The 22,793-nt window shown below is 36.8% G+C and overlaps 1 protein-coding gene across 8 annotated transcripts in view; it reads right to left on the bottom strand.

Moving 5' to 3' along the window:
* LIN54 (lin-54 DREAM MuvB core complex component) overlaps positions 1-22,793 on the bottom strand; it is a 69,582-nt gene that overhangs the window by 34,196 nt on the left and 12,593 nt on the right. For 2 of the 8 annotated variants that reach the window (XM_045473577.1, XM_045473576.1), the window contains exons 2-4: positions 21,245-21,297; positions 16,177-16,300; positions 9,342-9,484 (exon numbers count right to left, since the gene is read on the bottom strand). In XM_045473577.1, coding sequence (XP_045329533.1) covers positions 9,342-9,484; positions 16,177-16,300; positions 21,245-21,265 — 288 coding nt within the window. In that variant the 5' untranslated portion in view covers positions 21,266-21,297. Of the gene's footprint in view, positions 1-9,341; positions 9,485-16,176; positions 16,301-20,581; positions 21,298-22,793 lie in introns of all 8 variants that reach the window. The other 6 variants (XM_045473570.1, XM_045473569.1, XM_045473575.1 and 3 more) reach the window with 3 other exon arrangements.

Here is a 22,793-nt window from a genome sequence, read left to right as displayed (position 1 = left end):
CCTCCCTCTCCCTCTGCCCCTCCCCTGCTTATGCATGCTCTCTCTCTAAAAAGAAAAATAAAAAAATAGAGTGAGAAGAGAGAAAGAATGAGGCAGAAGAAATAAATGAAGAGATAACAGCCAAACAAAAATAAAATAAAATATAATAAATCATAGATCCAAGATGGTTTAAAATCAAGATAAATGTGTATTTAAAAGAAGAAAGCAATAACAACACAGCACATATATGGATACATAATAGTCAAACCACAGAAATCCAAATATAAAGAGAAAATCTTGAAAGCAGGTAGGGAAAATAAAGACACATATACAAAGGAAGAAAAGACAAAAATTACAGCATTACTTCTCACCAAACACTATGAACTCTAGAAGTCAATGGGGTGACATTTTTAAAGCACTGAGGGAAAACTGCCAACCTAGAATTTTTTACCCAATGAAAATATCTTTCTAACAAGTAACAGCAAAATAAGACTTTTTTAGGCAAACAAAAGCTGAGAAATCTCTCGTCAGCAGAATTTTCCTTAAAATTTTTTTTAATTTTCCTAAAAATATTCAATTTTCCTAAAGAAAGTTCTTTAGGGAGGAATTTTATACCAAACTAAGATTGGGGCCTACAGAAAGAAAGGAACTGTGTAAGATACAGTTAAAATGAAAATAAATAAGCCTTGCTTATTTTTAATTGTATTAAAAGGTAATTTTGTGTAAAGCAAAAACAAAAAATGTATTATGGAGTTCATAACCTGTAAAAGTAAAATGTTTAACAATGACAGCTTATAAAGGATAGGAAAAAAGAACTGGAAGTACTCTATTGTAAGGTTCTTATCCTACATGAAGTGACATAAATATAAAAGTAGACTGTTATAAGTCAAAAATGTAGTATTTGTCGCTAGAGCAACCAATAAGTTTTTAAAAGTTTAAACTATAATAAGCCAATAGTGGAGATAATGCAAAAAAAAAAAAAAAAAGAGTTAAAAAACAAAAGGAACAAATGAGACAAAAAGAAAATAACTAGTAAGATACTAGATTTAAATCCAACCATATCAACAATTACATTAAATATAAATGGTCCCAGGGCACCTGTGTGGCTCATTTGGTTGAGTGTCCGAATTTTGATTTCGACTCATGATCTCTCTGTTCATGGGTTCAAGCCCTGCATCGGGCTCTGTGCTCTTAGCTTTGGATCTTCTGTCTCCCTCTCTATGCTCCTCCCCCACTTGCTCGTGCTTATTTTCTCTCTCTCAAAAAATAAACATTTAAAAAAATTTAATATAAATGGTCTATAACAACTGATTTTTAAATATTGACTGTGTAATCACCTTGCTAAATTTATACATTAGTTCTAACAGTTCATAGCAGATTCTTAAATTTTACATGCATATAATGGTATGTAATTTGTAACAATTTTTTACTTTCTTTTGAAACCCTATGTCATTTATTTCTTTTTCTTGCAATACTGCATTAACTCAGACCTGCAGTAGAACTGAACACGTGTTGAAAGTGGATATCCTTGTTCAACACTGCACCGTAACATGAAGTCTGATGTACTTCCCCCTTTTCAAATTATGAAAGTATCCTTCTATTTTTATTGTTTCAAGTATTTTTAACCAAAATGGAGGCTGGCTACCATCAGCATTTTTCCACATGTATTGAGATGTATTGTATATATTCATAAAATTATTCTTTTTTCTTATTAATTGTTGTGAATTCAATGGATAGATTTTTGAATGTTAAACCACACTGCATTTTTAAAAATGTTTTTACTTCTTTTTGAGAGAGAGCACACATGCATGCTAGCAGGGGACGGGGGCAGAAGGAGAGGGAGAGGCAAAGGGAGAGAGGGAAAGAGAGGGAGAGGGAGAGGGAGAGGGAGAGGGAGAGGGAGAGGGAGAGGGAGAGGGAGAGAGAGAGAGGGAGAGGGAGAGGGAGAGGGAATATCCCAAGCAGGCTCCACACTGTCAGTGCAAAGCCTGATGTGGGGCTCAAACTCACAAACCACAAGATCATAACCTGAGCCGAAACCAAGAGATGGACACTCAACTGACTCAGCCACCTAGGCGCCCCATAAATCATACTGCATTTCTAAAATAAATCCAAATATTCCATGAAAAGAAATAGTATTTAAGGTAAGAATAAGATTACAGGACAAAACACACATTAAATGTCAGAAAGTAGAGAACAGCTTTGCTAAAATCTAAAGCAAGAAGAAAGTAAACCATGCAGAATCACATTTGCATTGGTATAGTGCTTATTTACATGTCTAATAAATACTTTGTAGAGAACTGAGGATTACTTTACAAAATAAATATAATGGAAGAAATACGTCCTATAATAATAGACAACTATAGTATCAAGGAAATTGAGAAAATATTAAGACTTGCCTGACTTCCCATAACAAACCTGGTTACATTAGTGTCAAAGATGGAGAAGAAAGTGAGAACAGTTTTCAGATAGTAATGAGAGGAAGGAAGGAAAACATGTAGTCCGATCCCTCCACTGCAGGATCAGTGGCCTAATAGCTGAAGGAGGAAAAAATGGCCATCGTTTAAGAGATCTGCTGGGGAAGCAGTCTTGTAGGGGAGAGCTGGGTATCTGTTAGAACAAGATAAAAAGAACATTCAGCAAAGAGATTGAAGATTTAGGGGATTATTTTGATACGAACTCCAGAGAGGGCACAATGGAAGTAGTTCAAGAGTTGGGGATAAGTGAGAACAAGGACAGAAGATACTGACAACCTTAAGGAGATTAGATGTGGGAGATAAAAGGTGATGTAGGAGTCTGGGCCTTTGGATGGTACCCAATGTAAATAGGGATAAATAATGAGAGAAGTCCTGGCTATTCAAGGCAGATGGTGGTAAGATTGTTGAGTGTTGGCAGGTAGGGAAAGGTGGATACTTGGGAGTTTCCTTTTGACCACTTTTGACCAATGGGGGCAAAGCTTTACTTTTCAGTCTTTTTCTTAATTGACTTTCTTGGTATTTAAAATTATAGCCCAAGAGCATTCTTGAAGTCATCTCTCTTTCCAGTATTTTTATTTTTGGTTTTTGCTTTTGTTTTTTTTTTTTTTTTTTTGGTTTCTCCTACTACCTCTTATCATTCCTTCTCTTTCATTGACTCCTTTTCTTTTAATAACTCTTAATATTTCTGTGGTTCAGGCCTGCTTTCTTCTATCTGTACACACAACCTCATGCTCCCTGGTTGATTTCATCTATATGCATAGTTTTAGTCACTGCCTATATTCAGCTTCCTAAAGGACATTTTACTTTAGATATCAATGAGTACTTCAATGACAAACATCTGCAAGAACTAAACAACATCTCTTTGCCCAAACCAATTATTCTCTCTATATTTCCTTTCTAGTTTAAGAGGATAATGGAATTTTTTCTATTATCTCAAAATTTGGGTGAAGTGAGGTCAAGGCTAAGAACTACAAATGATAAATCCTCACACTCTAAAAAGGAAGACAAAGGCATCCATGGCAGACTTGCTGAGAGATAGCATCACTATCATCCATCTCCTGCCTGTTGAAAATGAAACCAAACAGACTTCAAGCTGTATTATAAAGCTGTAATCAAGACAGTATGGTACCAGCACAAGAAGAGACACTCAGATCAATGGAACAGAACAGAGAACCCAGAAATGGACCCACAAACATATGGCCAACTAATCCTTGACAGAGCAGGAAAGAATATCCAATGGAATAAAGACTGTCTCTTCAAATGGTGCTGGGAAAGCTGGACCTTTCAGCTGGACCAGCTATGGGAAAGCTGCATAGCGATATGCAGAAAAATGAACCTGGACCTCTTTCTTACACCATACACAAAAATAAATTCAAAATGGATGAAAGACCTAAATGTAAGGCAGGAAGCCATCAAAATCCTCTAGGAGAAAGCAAGCAAATACCTCTTTGACCTTGGCCTCAGCTACTTCTTACTCAACACATCTCCAGAGGCAATGGAAACAAAAGCAAAAATGAACCACTGGGACCTCATCAAAACAAAAAGCTTCTGCACAGTGAAGGAAATAATCAGCAAAACTAAAAGGCAACCAACAGAATGGGAGAAGATATTTGCAAATGACATATCAGATAAAGGGTTAGTATCCAAAATCTACAAAGAACTTACCACACTCAACACCCAAAAAACAATCCAGTGAAGAAATGGGCCAAAGACATGAATAGACACTTCTCCAAAGCAGACATCCAGATGGCCAACCGACACATGAAAAAATGCTCAACATCACTCATCATCAGAGAAATACAAATCAGGGGCGCCTGGGTGGCTCAGTCGGTTAAGCGTCCGACTTCGGCTTAGGTCATGACCTCAGGGTCTGTGAGTTTGAGCCCCGCGACAGGCTCTGTGCTGACAGCTCGAAGCCTGAAGCCTGTTTCAGATTCTGTGTCTCCCTCTCTCTCTCTGACCCTTCCCCATTCATGATCTGTCTCTCTCTGTCTCAAAAATAAATAAACGTTAAAAAAAAAAAAAGAGGGGCGCCTGGGTGGCGCAGTCGGTTGGGCGTCCAACTTCAGCCAGGTCACGATCTCGCGGTCCGTGAGTTCGAGCCCCGCGTCAGGCTCTGGGCTGATGGCTCAGAGCCTGGAGCCTGTTTCCGATTCTGTGTCTCCCTCTCTCTCTGCCCCTCCCCCGTTCATGCTCTGTCTCTGTCCCAAAAATAAATAAACGTTGAAAAAAAAAAAAAGAAATACAAATCAAAACCACAATGAGATACCACCTTACACCTGTCAGAATGGCTAACATTAACAACTTAGGCAACAACAGATGTTGGCGAGGATGCAGAGAAAGAGGATCTCTTTTGCACTGCTGGTGGGAATGCAAACTGGTGCAGCCACTCTGGAAAACAGTATGGAGGTTCCTCACAAAACTAAAAAATAGAACTACCTTACAAGCTAGCAATTGCACTAGTAGGTATCCAAGGGATACAGGTATGCTGTTTCGAAGGGGCACATGCACCCCAATGTTTATAGCAGCACTATCAACAATAGCTGAAGTATGGAAAGAACCCAAATGTCCATCGATGGATGAATGGATAAAAAAGATGCGGTATATATATATACAATGGAGTACTACTCGGCAATCAAAAAGAATAAAATCTTGCCATTTGCAACTACATGGATGGAACTGGAGGGTATTATGCTAAGTGAAATTAGTCAGCAAAAGACAAATATATGACTTCGCGTATATCAGAACTTTAAGATACAAAACAGATGAACAGAAGGGAAGGGAAGCAAAAATAATATAAAAACAGGGAGGGAGACAAAACAGAAGAGACTCTTAAATATGGAGAACAAAGAGAGGGTTACTGTGGGAGGGGGGGTGGGGTAAATGGGTAAGGGGCATTAAGGAATCTACTCTTGAAATCACTGTTGCACCTATACACTAACTAACTTGGATGTAAATTTAAAAACAAATAAATAAATGAAATTGAAAAAACAAAAAGAAAAGAAGAGGAAATGAAACCAAACAGATTAGAAAAAGAAGTAGGGGCACCTGGGTGGCTCAGATGGTTAAGCATCTGACTTCAACTCAGGTCATTATCTCACAGTTCATGAGTTCAAGCCCTGTGTCAAGCTCTGTGCTGACACTTGGGAGCCTAGAGCCTGCTTCAAATTCTGTGTCTCCCTCTCTCTCTCTCTGCCCCTCAACCGTCTGCACTCAGTCTCTCTCTCTCTCTCTCTCTCAAAAATTAAAAAAAAAAAAAAAAAAAAAAGTGAATTTATAAATGTAGAGAAGACTATACCTCCATAAGAACAAAGGCAGGGGTTCTCCAAGAAAACCTCTGGGATGGACTAAGTAATAACTAGAAGAAGGAAAAACCTGACATCTCAATTTTGGCTAGCAACACACTATAATAAACTTTTTGGTAGTGATAAGAATGCTTATCTTGGTCTAGCCACCAGAAATGGATGCAGGAAGAGATTTCTTGGGAGAACCTGACACATACCTGCAGGAGTTTAGGACATATGTGAACACAGAAACTGGTCCCAGCCTAGAGAATTCTGAATGCAAGAGGCTAGATGGAACTGTCAAAATTGTACAGCAAGGAAAAGGAGGACAGTAGTTAGTCAAGCTGTACTTCTACCAGTGGGTTCTTCAATAGGTTTCCCATTAGCCAAACAGATGCTGCAGAAGGGCTAAAGCGTCTTAATGGGCCAAAGACACGTGCCTCTGCTACACTGTGCTACACGTGCCTGGTACACTGCAGTACCAGGTCGTAGGGCAGACTACAGGAGGTAAGAGACAGCCAGGAGAGAACTGCCAAAGATAGCCTGAGTGTGTACCACACTCTCAACAAAGAAGTGGGCAATGGGGACATATCCATGGGGATCTTCAAAAACTTTCCTAAATGCACAACTGTAAATGTCCACACTTGGACACCTGCTACACTGGCAGCTACATTACAACAGTCCCGGTCACAGAAGTCTTTGTCCTTTCTCTTCTAATCTTCCTTCCAATCAGACACCAAAAGCAAAAACGGGGAGGAGGTAGAAAAGTGAAGGAAACAGAGCACACTCCCCTTCTTGACTATATGGTCCCTGAGTCATGATTGGGTCTGAGTTCAGGGGAGAAGCTTTCAAACTAGATTTAAGTCTTTGACTAGACTTTTCATACTTGTGAATTTAATCACCAAAATAAGGCTTGTTCTTATAGTTAAAAATAACCTCTTGTCAAGATGTAGGGAAGGAAGATCCAAGATGGCATAGCTAAAGTCAAAGATGAGAGAAAAATAAAGCTAGTTCCTATCTGTATGCAAATAAGATATAGCCCATATACCAGACTTACCAGTCCACAGTGCCACCATCTACTCTGTTAATCAAGTCAGGAACCTAGGAGTCATCCTAGATTCTCCCCCTCCCTAAGACCCTGACATCTAGTACTATGTCTTAAACCTCTTTTAACACATCTCTTCTTCCCAAGCCCCTTAGCTACCAGTCTAGCTCAAACCTAAAGTACTGGAATAATCTAACTTAGTGATTTTCTACCCTGGCCCATACTTATGAATCTTAAAATATTAAAACTAAATTCAAACTAATACCTCGGCTCCATTTACAGGGATCCTCATTTACGGGGTCAGGTAGGACCCAGCCATAAGTTTTTTCAAGGGGTCTCCAGGGTGTTTCAAAAGTTCATACATGGTTGAGAATCACTAACCTAACTGGTCTCTCTTCCAGACTGTCTTTCATAATGCCACAAGAATCATCTTTTACCATTCATGCCCTGTCTCTCTCTGTCCCAAAAATAAATAAACGTTGAAAAAATTAAAAAAAAAAAAAAAAAAGGGGGCGCCTGGGTGGCGCAGTCGGTTGAGCGTCCGACTTCAGCCAGGTCATGATCTCGCGGTCCTTGAGTTCGGGCCCCGCATCGGGCTCTGGGCTGATGGCTCGGAGCCTGGAGCCTGTTTCCGATTCTGTGTCTCCCTCTCTCTCTGACCCTCCCCCGTTCATGCTCTGTCTCTCTCTGTCCCAAAAATAAATAAACGTTGAAAAAATTAAAAAAAAGAAAAAAAAAAAAAGAATCATCTTTTAAAAAATGCAAATCTTAGAGCATCTGGCTGGTTCAGTCGGTTCAGTGTCTGACTCTTGATCATCTCAATAACAGGATTGAGCCCTGAGTCAGGCTCTGTGCTAAGCATGGAGCCTGCCTGAGATTCTTTCTCTTTCTCTCCCTCTGCCCCTCTCCCTCACTTGTGTGCTGCTCTCTCTCTCCCTCTCTAAAAAAAATTTTTTAAAAAAACATGCAAATCTCATATTAACCTTGAGTAGTGGTTTTCAATCTAGGGTACCCATTAGAATCACTTAGAGAGCTTTTAAAAATCCTGATGCCAGGCCAAACTCTAGACCAATTAAAACAGTCTCTAGGAATACAAACCAGGTATTCCCAGGTGATCCCAATATACAGACAAGGAAACCAGTGCTCTAGAAACAATGGGAAGCCACAGAAAGTCTTTTAGAACAATAAAATGCAAACTCCCCTGCAGATAATAAAACCTTCTCTCTAACCTTCGTACCCTCACCACTCACACTACCAGAGCAATATAGTTCCCTCAAAGGGCCACACTTTTCCCCTTTTGTGTAAAGTATTACCTCAATCGAGAAATTACCTCAAAGCAAGTATTACCTCCACTGCTCACCCACAGCTAAGACCCAAACCACCTTTAAGGTTAAGATCTTTCAAGAACAGCCTTTGTATACAGTGTCCCCAACACACAGCTGAGCTCATCAACCCACCTGTAACTGTCATGATTCTGTAGGGCAATTCTTAATGTTTACGTCTAACTTCCCTGTTGAACTGCTTGAAGTGAAAAACGTGTCTTATTCATGCTTTTATCCCCAGTGCCTATCACTAGGCATAGCACATAGTAAGCACTCAAATATCTACTGCATTCATTCCATTTAACTAAATAATTATTTTCTATTATCATGCAGGTAGAATCCCATTATTAATAAAGTGAAAGAGACATCATATTTATATATTATATTCAAGTCTCATTATAACAGAAACCAACAGCTATACTTCTAAAAAATGTGAAACAAATATTTAATGTTTGTTCTATTTATGAATAGTAGTAAATAATGAAAAAGGCCATAAAAAGGGCAGTAAGTTTCCAGAATCACAAAGGTGACATCTCACAGAATAATGATGGTTAGCTTTACACCTGAAATGTCCTTAAAATATACCTTTTCAAAATGTTATGCTGGTATAATGACATCTGCGTGTTTTAGGAAGTGAACTAAAAGTAAAATGACAAGTACTTAGCTACCTTAAAATAAAAACAGATCATGAAAAGCTTTCAAATGCTTTGAATGAACTATACTAAAATCTAAAAACTCTGAGAATCTGGTGACCAGCATTTGATGGCAATTTCTAGTACTCTGGGTAATCTGTTACCCAGCAAAAACTCAGGTCTCCACAAAACCCAGGACAGTTTAAGCAGAAAACAGAGTATTTTTTCAAAATAACAATAAAGTTACATTCAACATTTTATATTCATATAGTCACTACATATGTGACTTCCCAAAGATAATAATTTTGCACAAATATTAACTTGAGAACTATACACATTATGTACCTCATTCAAAAGATTTTTGTTGTACCCGCATTGATATGGGCCATGGAAATTATCTTAGCATGCAAAAAGATTACTAAGTTACTATGTGTTTAGAATAAGTTCTTTTTTCTTGATTACTAAATTAATCTAGTATTCGATGAAAGCCTATTACTTGTTTGGGAATATGTTAAAATTGAAGTATCTAAAGTGACTAGTAAGAACATAAAGGCATTAACCACAACACTTGAGCATTTGTGGCTAATTTTTTTTTTTTTTACCTTATTTGGCGATTTCAAAGGTGAGATGGCTATTTTATTTGGTGTCTGTGTTGTAGAATTTAAAGTTGATCCAATAACACCACTTTCAGATATTGTTATGGTCTTTGATGGAGTCCCGGGAGTAGACTGTGAAAGAACCCTACCTGCAAATGAGAGGCAGCACATCAGTTTGACTTTTTTCAAAAATGATATAAAATGTATGTGATGATGATCTACACCCGCAAAGACTGTAGTCTGTATGTTCACTATTTCATATGTATCCAGGTAGGAACTTAAACACTCAAGTGAGGCCCTAATGAACTAAGGTGAAACTAGTCAGAAGGAAACAAAACAATGCTTCTTAGTAACACTTAGTATCTTAATACCACTTTATGTAAAGTCCATGAAAACACTTCTCACTGTTCTCATCAATCCTGTTAAGTTATATTTATCAGAAAATAGGCTCAGGACAACTGTGCAACATGCCCTGTGTAACACAGTTCCTGAAAGTCAGGCCTTGAATCCAAGTCTCAAAACTTAATCTCTGTACTATACTACAGCTGTTTTACTCTGAACTTAAATCATTCAGGATACAATTTCAACCCACATCTATAAAACAGACATTGGACTAACCTGAAGACTATCTGATTTAATACTATCTGATTTTAGACTGCCAAAAGGAAAACAAAAAGTTCTTCTCGGACAGATTCCAACAGGAATACAGGAATACTGTGAACCCTTCTGGACACTACCCTTCAGGAAAAACACAGAAAACTGTAGGGTATCTGGATGGGTTAGGAAATTGGGAATCATCTCACAATGAATTGAAATACTAGGAATTTTTATCCTAGTCAAGAAAGGAATACAAAGACATGACACATCTCCAAATTCTTGAAAGACTGTGTGACAGTCATTAGTGCTAGTCACCAAGTATTCTGGTTCTCCCCCATTCTGGGCACATGGTAGAACTGTGTACTCCCTGCACCCCCCCACCCCCACCCCATTCCTGGTGATTAGGTTAGGGTCACATGACAAGTTCTAACTGATGAACTATGAGTAGAGGTGTTGCATTTCTGGGACAGAACATTTCTGCCGATGCAAGACCTTCCAAAGCTCTACTTTTCCTCTGCCACATCTGAGATGTCGGTTCCTCTGTCAGCTTGAGTCCTTGTGAGACTGTAAGAAGAGCCCCCTTTCTAATCCACAATGGATATGTGATCTTATCAAGTATGAATAAAAAGTGAAAAAATTTTTTTTAAACTTCTGAGATTTAGAGATTTTTATTATGGCAGGAAAGCCAAGATTATCCCGACTCATCTCTAGGCTGTCAAGTTGAAGGATTAGAGCCACTCTCTATCACATCAGATGCATAGCACAAATGCACAGAAACAGAAGTTTCAGTTCAGCACTAGGAAAGAACTTCTAACAAAAATTTCCACTTGAAAAGACTGTTTCACCACAAGTGAGTTTTTAGTCACTGAAGGCATTCCAAGCAGACGCTGTATAATCAAATTCACTGGCTGAAAAGGGAATTCAAGCACCCAAAGAAGAGAAAAGGTAGATAACTACATTATCTCTAAAATTCCTTCTTAGATGCTATGATTTAACTTATAAATATATCTGGAGATGAAAGAGAGAGGGAGAGAGGGGAAAGAAAGAGAAAAAAGAAAGGACTTTCTCTTTAGACAAAAATAAAAAACTAGCACTTAAGAGCTTCCGGATTATTTTTTCCTGACACAGTATACAGTTTCTTTTTTAAAATCAAGTTGATCTGACATTTATGAATGTTTAAAATATTTTCAATTTATTTGTAGTACACACTTTCATTGAAATAGTCATTAAAAAATTTCAGTTGAGAGTTGATTTTTTTTAACCTGAATAACATAACTAAGTAAGTCAATTCTATATAAACTAAATGAATCTGCATCAAATATTTTTAGACCACCCTAAAGTGCTAAACCTGCCTGAAGTAAAATGATTGCCTGTTCTAGTTTCTAAAACTAGTTATCTGTGGGATAAACCTGAAGCCCAAAAAATGATTATATTAAGAAAATAAATTATCGGAGCACCTGGGTGGCTCAGTCGGTCAAGCATCTGACTCGGTTTCGGCTCAGGTCATGATCTCGTGGTTCATGGGATGAATCCCCACATTCGGCTCTGCACTAACAGTGAAGAGCCTGCTTGAGATTCTCTCTCTCTGCTCTTCCCCCAACCCCCCCTCAAAATAAACAAAAATCAAAAAAAAAAGAAAAGAAATGACCAATAAAGACACAGTTTTATAAAACGCTCATCACTTATGGTTATTACTATAACTTCTTATTTGTTTGGCATTACATAAATTCAGAAAAAAGTGTCAGAAAAAGTTAATGCAGAAAATCCTCAATTCCTGAAAATAGCTGATCCAGAAAAGGCCACTTAAAGTGAATTCATTTAAGACAGGGACAAAATTTCACTACAAATAAGAAAACTAAGAGTAAATCTTTCAGTTTTCTTTTCTTTTTCCTTTTTTTTTTTTTTTTTTTTTTGCTTATATTTAACAAAACTCGAGTTTATAATTAAAACTACAGTAACTCTTAGGATGAACTGTTAAGTCTAGGGGAAAGAGGATTCTTCTGAAAATTAGTGTGACAGCACAATGACAGATGCAGTTTGAATGGGCACAACTTGATCATACTGAAGTCATCTCTGCCAGGCCAAAATATTTCAGGATTTCATCAATTTTCCCAAGAACCCTCTATACTTGTTAAAATTCAAGTTACTCTTAAAAAATTTTTTTTTTGAGAGAGAGCATGAGTGAGTGAGGGCAGACTGAGAGGGAGAGAGAGAATCCCACAAGGTGCAGACAGAGAGAGGGAGGGAGACACAGTGTGGAGCCCGGGGGGGGGGGGGGGGGGGGTGTTGAGCTCACGAACCATGAGATCATGACCTGAGCCAAAGTTGGATGCTTAACTGACTGAGCCACCCAGGCGCCCCTCAAGTTATTCTTTTTGAGGGGCTTGTTTTTCATCCAGATAGCATCCCTCCTGATTATCTAATCTCCAAATCCCTATTTATCCTTAGCTCCACAGACAGATTCAACAAGTATGCAAATTCTACAACCTCCCCTTGAAATCAATTTGCAAGGTATTTACACTCCACTGTCAGGTGTTCTCCAAGAATCAAGAAACATACTCCAAAAGATAGGGGATGGGGGACAGGCAGGGAGCTGGCTTATCTAAGCAAGGACTAATTCTTAAGAGATTAATTTATTAGTGAATATTTTCACATTGATAAAGCTTGCTCCACTGTAGAAACCTTGTACCTCGGGAGCTCTGATAACAAGGACCTCTGTTATCTCATTAAACTGTCTCCAAAGCCTTCTGAAGTGTGTGGAATCAACATTTTATAGAAGACGAATCAATAATTATTTACCCAAGATCACAGACAAAATCTATACAAGAGCTATGACTAAAACCCAAGTTTCCCAATAGCTCCTTCCACACCACCACATTGCTTCCATGATATACATATTCATTCAAAATACATATTCACTGAACCACAGCTATGTGCCAGAAACTGTGCCAAGTCTGGAAAGAGAGATACACAAGGTAAAAGAACTATCGTTAATGTGGCACATACACACAATGGAATATTATTCAGCCTAAAAAAAAATTCTTACATGCTACAACACAGATGAACTAGGAGGACATTGTGCTGAGTGAAATAAGCCAATTACGAAAGGACACATACTGTGTGATTCCACTTATATGAGATATGTAGAGTAGTCAAATTGATAAGAGACAAAAAGTTTCTGTTAGGAGTTGGGAGGGAGGGAAGAATGGGGAGTTATTGTTTAATAATGTAGAGATTCTGTTTTGCAAAATGAAAGAAGTTCTGAAGATGGATGGTGGTGACGGTGGTACAGCAGTGTAAATATACTTAATGCCACTGAATAGTCCACTTAAAAATGATTAAAATGTTATGTATGTTATGCCACAATTTATGTATGTATTTTTATCAAAATTTTTTAAATATAAATTAATTTTTAAGAGAGTTTTGTTTTGTTGAGAGAGAAAGAGACAGAGAGAGGCTCAACCAACTGAGCCTCCCCAGTGCCCCAATATAAATTAATTTTTAAAAATTACATGACAAACAAAACAAAGCCAAAAAATTACCACTAAGAAAAATTATAAATGTAGTAGGGGAAACAGATAAGAAAACCAAGTATTATAACACAGTGTGACTAATGGAAATATTAAAAACCAGTATGAAATGTAATAGAAGTCTAATTAAAGTTAAGAATTTGGTAGGTATAATTAAGTTCTAAGGGAATACATAGGAGATGATCAGGGGAAGAGTATGGCAAACAAAGGCATCGTAAGTAAAAAGGAATGCCAAGATCCTAAATCCCGAGAGAACATGGTCTATTTGGTAATTTCTTAAAATAAGTTAAATTAGGTGAAAATGAAAAAGGTATGTATTCGATCATAAATGCCTTTAATGTTAAAAAAGCACTGGCATCTAAATTCAAATCTGACAGACTGAAGCCAAGAAACTGATAAGAAATGAATATGGCCAAGAAAATCTGAAGCAAGGGTGTGACAAGATCAGATCTGCATTTTTAAAAAAATCACTTACACACAAACTTAAGTTTATCTTGACTGTAAGACAGAAAAAGATTTCCATCTTCAATGAGAAGCCCAAAAGTCGTTAAAAAACAATCTAAATGTACTTTGAAAAGTCAATAGCTACAATATAAAGATTACAGAACCTCCTTGTGATAAGAGAATTCAACAGGAGAGGTACTTCAGTGTTTTAAAATTTAGTTCCTAAGAATTTAAAAGGCTATATAATGGAACTAGTTGACAGTGGAAATTCTCTCTCCAAACTGAACTTAATGCCAATGATTCTAATGAAATTGAATAGAAGTCTATCTATGTCTTTTGGTAGGGCCAAGAAGTCTGCCCGTAATTAAAAGGTGAAACTATGATTAATGTGCAAATACATTATATAAATGACCCAAAGACCCAGCAATGATATCATTATAGTCAAATGTCAAAGGTGAAATCTTGGCATTGACCAAATGTTCACTCAGGCACATGTACAAACACCACAATTGTTTAGCGTATAATTTTCCCACACAATTAAAAAATGTAAGGGACTCTCTCAAGCTCAGAAATAGTAAAAAACACTGCACTGAGAAATTCCTCTTGGTTAACCCCCTCCACCAAAAACTCCCAAAAACTTCCCAGGGGAATGTTGGGGTCCCTTTTTCATCGATACATCCAAAGCCTTCCTTACTTTCAGCCAACTGAAGCCCACTTCTGGAACCAGATCCAAATCCAACCGCTTTCCAATCTTCCCTCTGGGGCCATACTTGTCCCCATGACAGCCCTCAAGACAGCAGCCTCCTATAACATCACAAATCTCTGCTGAGGGCCAAAAGAGAAAAATACATTCACCCAACAATACTGCCCTCAAACTACAATCTTTCCATGCCTCCTCTCACTTGCTAAAACGAGAAGCCTCCCTAAACACAATGCAAAGCTTCAGGAAAATGACAGATCACTGCCACTGACTTCAGAGTTGCCTATTATTACACTGTCTATAAATTTATCAAAAATGGTAGACAGTGGTTTTCATATATATCCTCTCCCACCTACCCCTCACGGTTAGTTAACATTTAAAGTACCTTCCTCAAGAATACACATTCTAGGAATGGGTAATTAGCATTTGAAAGTATCTAGTCAAAGTTTACCATCCAGAGGTACTTCCATAAGCCCTTAAAACACAATAGAAATTAGAAATGAGCTCCTAAGTGGTGAAAACGGTCATGTTAGTACAGCTCTGAATTAAAGACCAGTCACCATGGCTGTATGTCTCTAGAAAGATCACACTGCTTGCCAGGCAGAGTAAGAAGAGTGCTGGACTTAAGCCATTATAGAAGGAGAAAGGGAAAGGAATATCAATGGTGTTGCAACGAAGTGATAATTATGGGTCTTGGACTCCATATTGACTAAGGAAGAATCTGAGGACAGGAAGTGAGTGATTCTTGAGAAAGAATGATTAACAGATCAGAGATCTCAAAGTCAAAGAACTGCCAGATTGGGAATACAATGGCAGATAAACTAATAAAGAAAACGAAATACTCAAAGTCAAGATTTGAGGTGTTACAGTAATTGGTGATGACAAATTATTAAAGTATATAATAAAGAGCATTCGGCCACACTGAAGAATTTGCTGGTAAATATAGCTAAAATTTTGTTATCACATAAGTAATTACTATCATTGTGACCATTTTCTGTTCATAGAAAACTGCATATAAAGCATTTTGAAACCAAAAACAAACAGAAACCATGAAATAGTATACTCTCACGTGTATTAATTTAAATCTATTAAACTTAGCTACGTGTGCTCTAGAGACAAACTGCCTGGGTTCAAATCCCAGTTCGGCCATTTACTGGCTGAGTGCCTCCATTTCTACACTGGTAAAATGGGGCTGTTATTAGTACCTACCGTCCAGGATTGCCCAAGGACTATATAAGTGACTACATGTAAAGGGCTAAGAATAGTGCGAGGCATGTGGTAAACACAAGATGAATGTTAGCTAGTATTACTGAAGTTTAAGACTTTGCTACTTTCATGGTAAAATTCTACCAAAAACTAAGGAGACTAAAGTAATGGACTGATTTTGAGATAAGGCATTTGCTCAGAGCACACATTTAAATAAGTGTAAGAAATAACATTTCTTATTAACTAGTTTGGTTTATAATAACTCTACTTGTTGCACTAAAACATTTCAAGATGGCAGAACAGCCTTTCTTAAACCTAAAAGGAAGGTAAATATATAGCTTAATAAACTATAAAGAAATATAACCTGCAATGACTGGTGGTGATACTTGAGTTGTCTGTCCTGTAACTGCTTTACTATTAATTGGTTTTGCAAAGATCAGCTTCGTGATTACTGGACCAGAGGTTGGTGTTCGAGGCTTCTTAGCAATCTGAAATATATAAATAACTATGAAGGCCATTTGTTTCTGTAAAACACCTATTCAGTCAAAATTAAACAGAAGATTGATATACAGAAGTACATATGAAACCAGCTCATTTAACAGAATACATCTAAGTATTAATGTTAAAAACATCTAAAATGCAGCCATTCATCAAAATACTAATATGATCCCATCCTTAAGCCAATATATAGCAATACCTTTGCAATTTATTGTAAATCCTTACTTTAGTCTGTAGGATAATATGCATATGATGAAAACCAAAAGAGTATTTAAAAATAATTTTAATGTTTAATAATGCTTACTTAATAATAAACAATAATAAAACATGACAGCAATATTCTTTCTCAAAATAACAAATTATTCAGTAATAAAAAGATAGAGTCAGTTAAGAAAGCATAGTGCAAATGATGAAGCCACCTGTAAATGCAATTACATTGGCCCCTGGAAGCAAAATATGAATACACATTAAAGACAGGCTTATGATTAGATCCTCAGCTTTAGATCTATATATTAGGGTAGATAAACAAACAACTGAGTAAGTTAATATCCTAGGATACAAAGAGACAAGTTTGGCAAAACAGACTATTCTGAAGACAAATCCTCTAGAAATACCATTTGCTAAAATACTGTTTATTAGACTATCAATTCTTTGAAGGTAGGGTCTATATTTTTTCATTCCTGATCTTAAATTATATTGGCATACTGTTCACCTGAACTAAAATTCTCCACAAGTCAAAGAGGGTAGAGTTATCAATGTTTTAATATTGAAATTATCAATGTATGCAAAGATATAGCTTCTTCTAAAAGTTAAAAGCAGAAATTTAGTTGTGATAGGGGAGACATTAAATATTTTGTCAGATATGAAAACTAAGGTCCTGAAATTGCTATTATTGGAAATAAAGACTTAAAATGAATAAACACGAGGGGCACCTGGGTGGCTCAGTCGGTTAAGCATCCGATTTCGGCTCAGGGCATGATCTCACGGTCCGTGAGTTCGAGCCCCGCGTCAGGCTCTGTGCTGACAGCTCAGAGCCTGGAGCCTGTTTCGGATTCTGTGTCTCCCTCTCTCTCTGACCCTCCCCCGTTCATGCTCTGTCTCTCTCTGTCTCAAAAATAAATAAAAACATTACAAAAAAATTTTAAATGAATAAACACGACCAATTTGAATAACATAAGCATACCAGAAGCTGCAATGGATCATAGACCTAGAAAAATATCAGCGTTGTGCTCAAATCATAAACTAAATAATACATTACCTTATACTTAGAATATATTACTTTCTTACACTCAGAACATGTTACTGACAAAAAAATATATAAATGAAATACAAATCATTTTTTAAAAAAACAAAACAAGGAGATCCATTACTGTATAAAAAAATACCCGGCTTGGGGGCGCCTGGTGGCTCAATTGGTTAAGCATCTGACTTCAGCTCAGGTTATGATCTCACAGTTCATGAGTTCAAGCCCTGCATCGGGCTCTGTGTTGACAGCTCAGCTAGGAGCATGGAGCCTGCTTCGGATTGTGTGTGTGTCTCCCTCTGCCCCTCCCCTGCTCACGTTCTGTCTCTCTCTCTCTCAAAAATAAATAAACATTAAAAATTAAAAAAAAAAAAAATACCCAGCTTGCAAAACTGATATATCCAAATAAATGTATAACATTGATGCAATTTGGGAGACATAAAGGGGATATATTTCCCAAATGTATTTACAGGCCTAAATTCTAAAATAAGTCAGAATATGTCATCTATTGACTTATTAATAATCTCTAAAGATAAAAGTACTGATGTTCTTAGAAACCCATGTCTTATAATAAACATTCTTTTAGGAGCTTAGAGTATTTCTCCATTTTTAACTGATTTTCACAATCATATGACTATATGAATACTTACCAATCAGGAAAAAATGTAAACAATACAACGAAAGGCACATTAATTATTCAAATGAATAATTCCAATTTGCCCCTGTGGCTACATTTCTTTAGTGGCTCATTGTTGAAAATAACAGTTTATAGTTCCTTCAAGGAACTATAATAATTTGTATTATAAATTCTAAACTACTCTAGAACAAAATTATTAAGTAAAACAAAACATAAAGTATCACTTTTAATAAATTTATCTAATCAACAAAGGCAAAAATAAATCAAAAAAGGAAATTTACAAATATAGCCCAATATATAATCAAATAATACATGCAGGTAATAATTGGCATTGTATTATACAGACTCAGCAACTAATAAGGAGCCATATTGTTCCAAACTCTTAGTTATTAATTACTCTTACACACTACGCACAAGAAACATGGGAAAGTGTTTATATATCTGTAATTAAGTGTAACTATACCTCTTTGTTACTCCCTCTGGCCTCAACTGTCACCTCTTTCCTTCATTTTTCAAGATGGGTCTCCTTCTTCCACCCTTACCTGCTGTCCATACCCTAACAGTTTCAATACTCTGATTAAACTTAAGACAACGCTGAGGATTGTCTAGGAAAAAAACCAGAGAATCATATACACCGTGTAATACTAAACCACATATTCTGGTGCCTAAAAAGGAAACATAGATGTGTAGCTTCTTATTTTTTTTTTTTTTTTTTCTAGGCTTCAGAGCTTTGTAGCTTTTAACTTTTGAATTGGAAAGATCTGATTTGCCTAAAAATAACTGGACAAGTGGAACAATATTCTAATTGGGGTTTCTTCTGTTTTTGTTATTTTTTTAAAATAGAAGTTCTTTTTTTAATAAACAGAATCAGGTTTTATAAAATTAACAATAAATGCTTTCACTGTAAGTACTTAGGGGACTGTAGTAGAAACGTTGTAGATACAAGTAAACTGGTCATGAAACAGCATGCATACATTGCTCTAATAAATGAAAAAAAAATGACATTCTGATTTTCATCATCAGTTTATTATGAATGTGGTTATGATCCACATCTCCAAAGCCAGATAAACTCTGGTAAACTAATAAAAACAAGTTTCAAAACTGATTTTAAAAAGACAAGATACTTGACAACAAGATGCTTGACGGTATTAGTATATCTCATTCAAGAGATTCTCATCAAAAGAAGTAAAAGGAAGTCAGAGATAAGTGACAGATGATAATGAACAAGAAAGAAAAGGGCACTAAATATTTAATAGTGGCAGGAGGAACATGGGCAAATTACAAGGTTTGAGAAATCATACAAAGTGCTTAAATAAAAAACCCAAGAAAAATAAGCTTCTAGTTATTTTCCCAACATAATAACCAAAACATTATTTCTAATATCAGCAGAGTGTGGATAGTTCCTCAAATCTTCCTACTGCTTTATATACCTGCATGAGTTCTCTAACTCACACCTCCTTTTTTCTGGAAGATGAACCTTTCAAACAGGGAATGCATTTGTGTTTCCTGATATTAAGTGGATCATTTTATTTTAAGAGCAGTGGTGACCTCAAAAGGCCTATTTGAGCATAAAAAACTGGGAACCATTGAATGTATGCTCTGTTAACCTTCTATCTTAGGATCCTGTTCATACTAACAATAGGAACCATTTTGAAGGATCCTTGAAGTTTTGAGAACTACATCAGTACTACCTTTTACTATGTATTTCATCATGATCAAATAGCCATCTTCCAGCTAAAGCAAAAAACTCAGAGAAGTAACCGATCCAAAGTTCCACAGGTGATAGGGTAGCACAGAGGTCACTCAAATCCAGCTGGTCCAATTCTAAAGCCAATATGTTACCTTCCATCATGTGACACTGCCTCTTCCACACTGCAAACACGAGTGATGGCAATGGACAGTAAACTGCAAAGAGGCGGCACACGCTGGCTAGTATGTACTATTGCTGGCTCCAAGGGTTTCTCAGAGCAGCAAGTTTTCCTAGACTTTGGCCATCTGTTAACTGAAAAAAATTATGTCTGAATGATTTTTTGACAGCCTAGCAACAACTCTGGTATCTTTATACCAGCAGAGCATACTTGCAATCAAACTACTACTGAGAATAAAATGCATTTAAAAATGAGGAAAAAGCTATAAATACACTAAATTAGAAATTTAACAAAAATTAAGTTTGCTCTAAGTCCTCTAGCAAACATTTTCAAAGCATTAGACATATCAAATTTTACAAAAAAAAAAAGAAACCCACAAAATTACTAAAAGCAACATTCAAAAGAATTCAATAACAACTATGCATTTAATTACCCTACAAACACAACTAAGAATCAATTTAATTTTTAACATGCAATTGAATTAATAAGCCCCCTTCTTTTTTTTTTTTTTTTTTTTTTTTACCTGTACTGTTTTTAACTGTTGGGTCTGTAACACAGAGGGCTGAGTTGTTGTATTAATCAGTTGACTTCCTGGGGTCAATGCTGAGACACCAATGACAGGTTTCACCTCTGGCCTCCCTCCAATGGTAACTACTTTAATTTGCTGCGGTGGTAACTTAGCATCTCCTGACTGGGCCTGAGTTGTAACTTTCTGAGCCTGGGGTAGTTGGCTATGGGGTAGTGCTAAAACAATTGGTGAACCAGACTTGCCCAAAGTTGTTAAAATTAACTTCTGTCCATCTGGTTTAAGGGTCTGATTGCCAAGTTTAAGATCTGATGTCTGTGATACTTTGTTTAAAATAATCTGATTGGCTGATATAGTCACAGGAGTCTGAGCACCAAGTTTTTGAAGGCCACTTGGAAAAGCTGGTTTCACTGTGGTATTAGAATCTGCTTTAGTAATTGTGGTATTCACTGCAACTTGGTTAGTGTGGTTACTGTACACTGTGATTGGTTCCGTGGAAATGGGCGTGGCTGTAGAGTCACCAGTAGAATTTATGTTGACAATTTCTTCCAGTTCTGTCTCCATGGGAATTGGGGATGAAACAATAACAGCCTCAATACTATCATCATCCACTAAAGTTATACCAGTGTCCATTATCTCCTCTGGAAGCAAACTATTCACCTCAGCTGGCACCACCTCCATGATCGTTCTCCAGCTAGAAAGTTGATCAGGCGCTGCAATAAAGTTGAAAATGAATAAATTACTAGTTTTCAAAACAGATTTAAGAAAAAAAATTATTTAAAAAAATGCAAGTGACAAAATCATAATTTATTACTGATGTATAATTGAACGACAAACTTGAAACTACTGACAAACTTGAAAACTGCTGATTCACACAAAGAAAGATTAAAATGTAAACAAATATTGGAAAATATCTTCAAATCTCTAGGGAGCTAGGTCCTAAAATGAGGGTAGTTTGCCATCTATAAAAATCCATTAAATACTCAAAATAATGTTAAAGGAGTTCCAGAGTAATCCATCTCAGCAAGTGCAGATTAAATGACTTATTTGGCTCAAGTCTGATCAATTAACTTCACACCAAAAACAACTTTATTTGGAAAAAAGATTCTCAAATCCTCCTTGGCCATTTAAAATGTCAAAAAAGAAAGCATTTAAAAGGCGTAAAAACCAGTCTCATTACAAAAAAAGTGGTAATAATAATAAAGCAGATTACGAACAAATCAGAACTATGATGCTTTTATTTATTACTTTTAATGTTTTTTAATGTTTATTTTTGAGAGACAGATGCGCGCAGAAGGGCAGAGAGAAAAGGGGACAGAGATCTAAAGCGGGCTCTGCGCTGACAGCAGTGAGCCCGTCAGCCCGATGTGGGGCTTGAACTCATGAACCATGAGATAATGACCTGAACTAAAGTCGGACACTCAACCGAGTCACCCAGGCACCCCAGAATTGTGATGCTTTTAGCCAAAGGTTATGTAGAACTTCCAATAAAGAAGTCAGTACCCTTATCTAAACATTACATCATGATCATGACTGACTAAATAGTAATGTTGCTTGCCCATACAACATTAAAGATCCACAGAAACCTAATCAGCATTCTTTCTCCCATTTTTTAAAATACAAAAATGCAATACCCATTCTATGATTAACAGACATGAGCAACAAATTATAATTATTAGCACTGACAGATACTAATAGGGCCAAAATTAATCATTATTGAGTGTTTGCCAATGATAGCACAATTTATCCTCACAACCATTCTGAGACAGTATCATTACCACTCCCATATTACAGATGAAGAAACTTAGATTATAAAATCTGTCCCAGGTCACATAACTAGTAAATGATAGAGCCCAGACTCAAACTCAGGATATGTTTTATGATACCAAAGTTCATAATTTTAATCACAAAATTACATTGCCTTAAACTTTTACCACTGATATTTTTTTTTTTTTAATTTTTTTTTTCAACGTTTATTCATTTTTGGGACAGAGAGAGACAGAGCATGAACGGGGGAGGGGCAGAGAGAGAGGGAGACACAGAATCGGAAACAGGCTCCAGGCTCTGAGCCATCAGCCCAGAGCCTGATGCGGGGCTCGAACTCACGGACCGCGAGATCGTGACCTGGCTGAAGTCGGACGCCTAACCGACTGCGCCACCCAGGCGCCCCTTCCACTGATATTTTTTAAATGAAGAAAAAACAAGTCTA

Source organism: Leopardus geoffroyi, chromosome B1 (assembly GCF_018350155.1).
Source record: "Leopardus geoffroyi isolate Oge1 chromosome B1, O.geoffroyi_Oge1_pat1.0, whole genome shotgun sequence".
In the NCBI taxonomy this organism is placed as follows: Eukaryota; Metazoa; Chordata; class Mammalia; order Carnivora; family Felidae; genus Leopardus; species Leopardus geoffroyi.
Note: the sequence above shows the minus strand (reverse complement) of the source record. Positions and strands in the feature narration are given on the sequence as shown.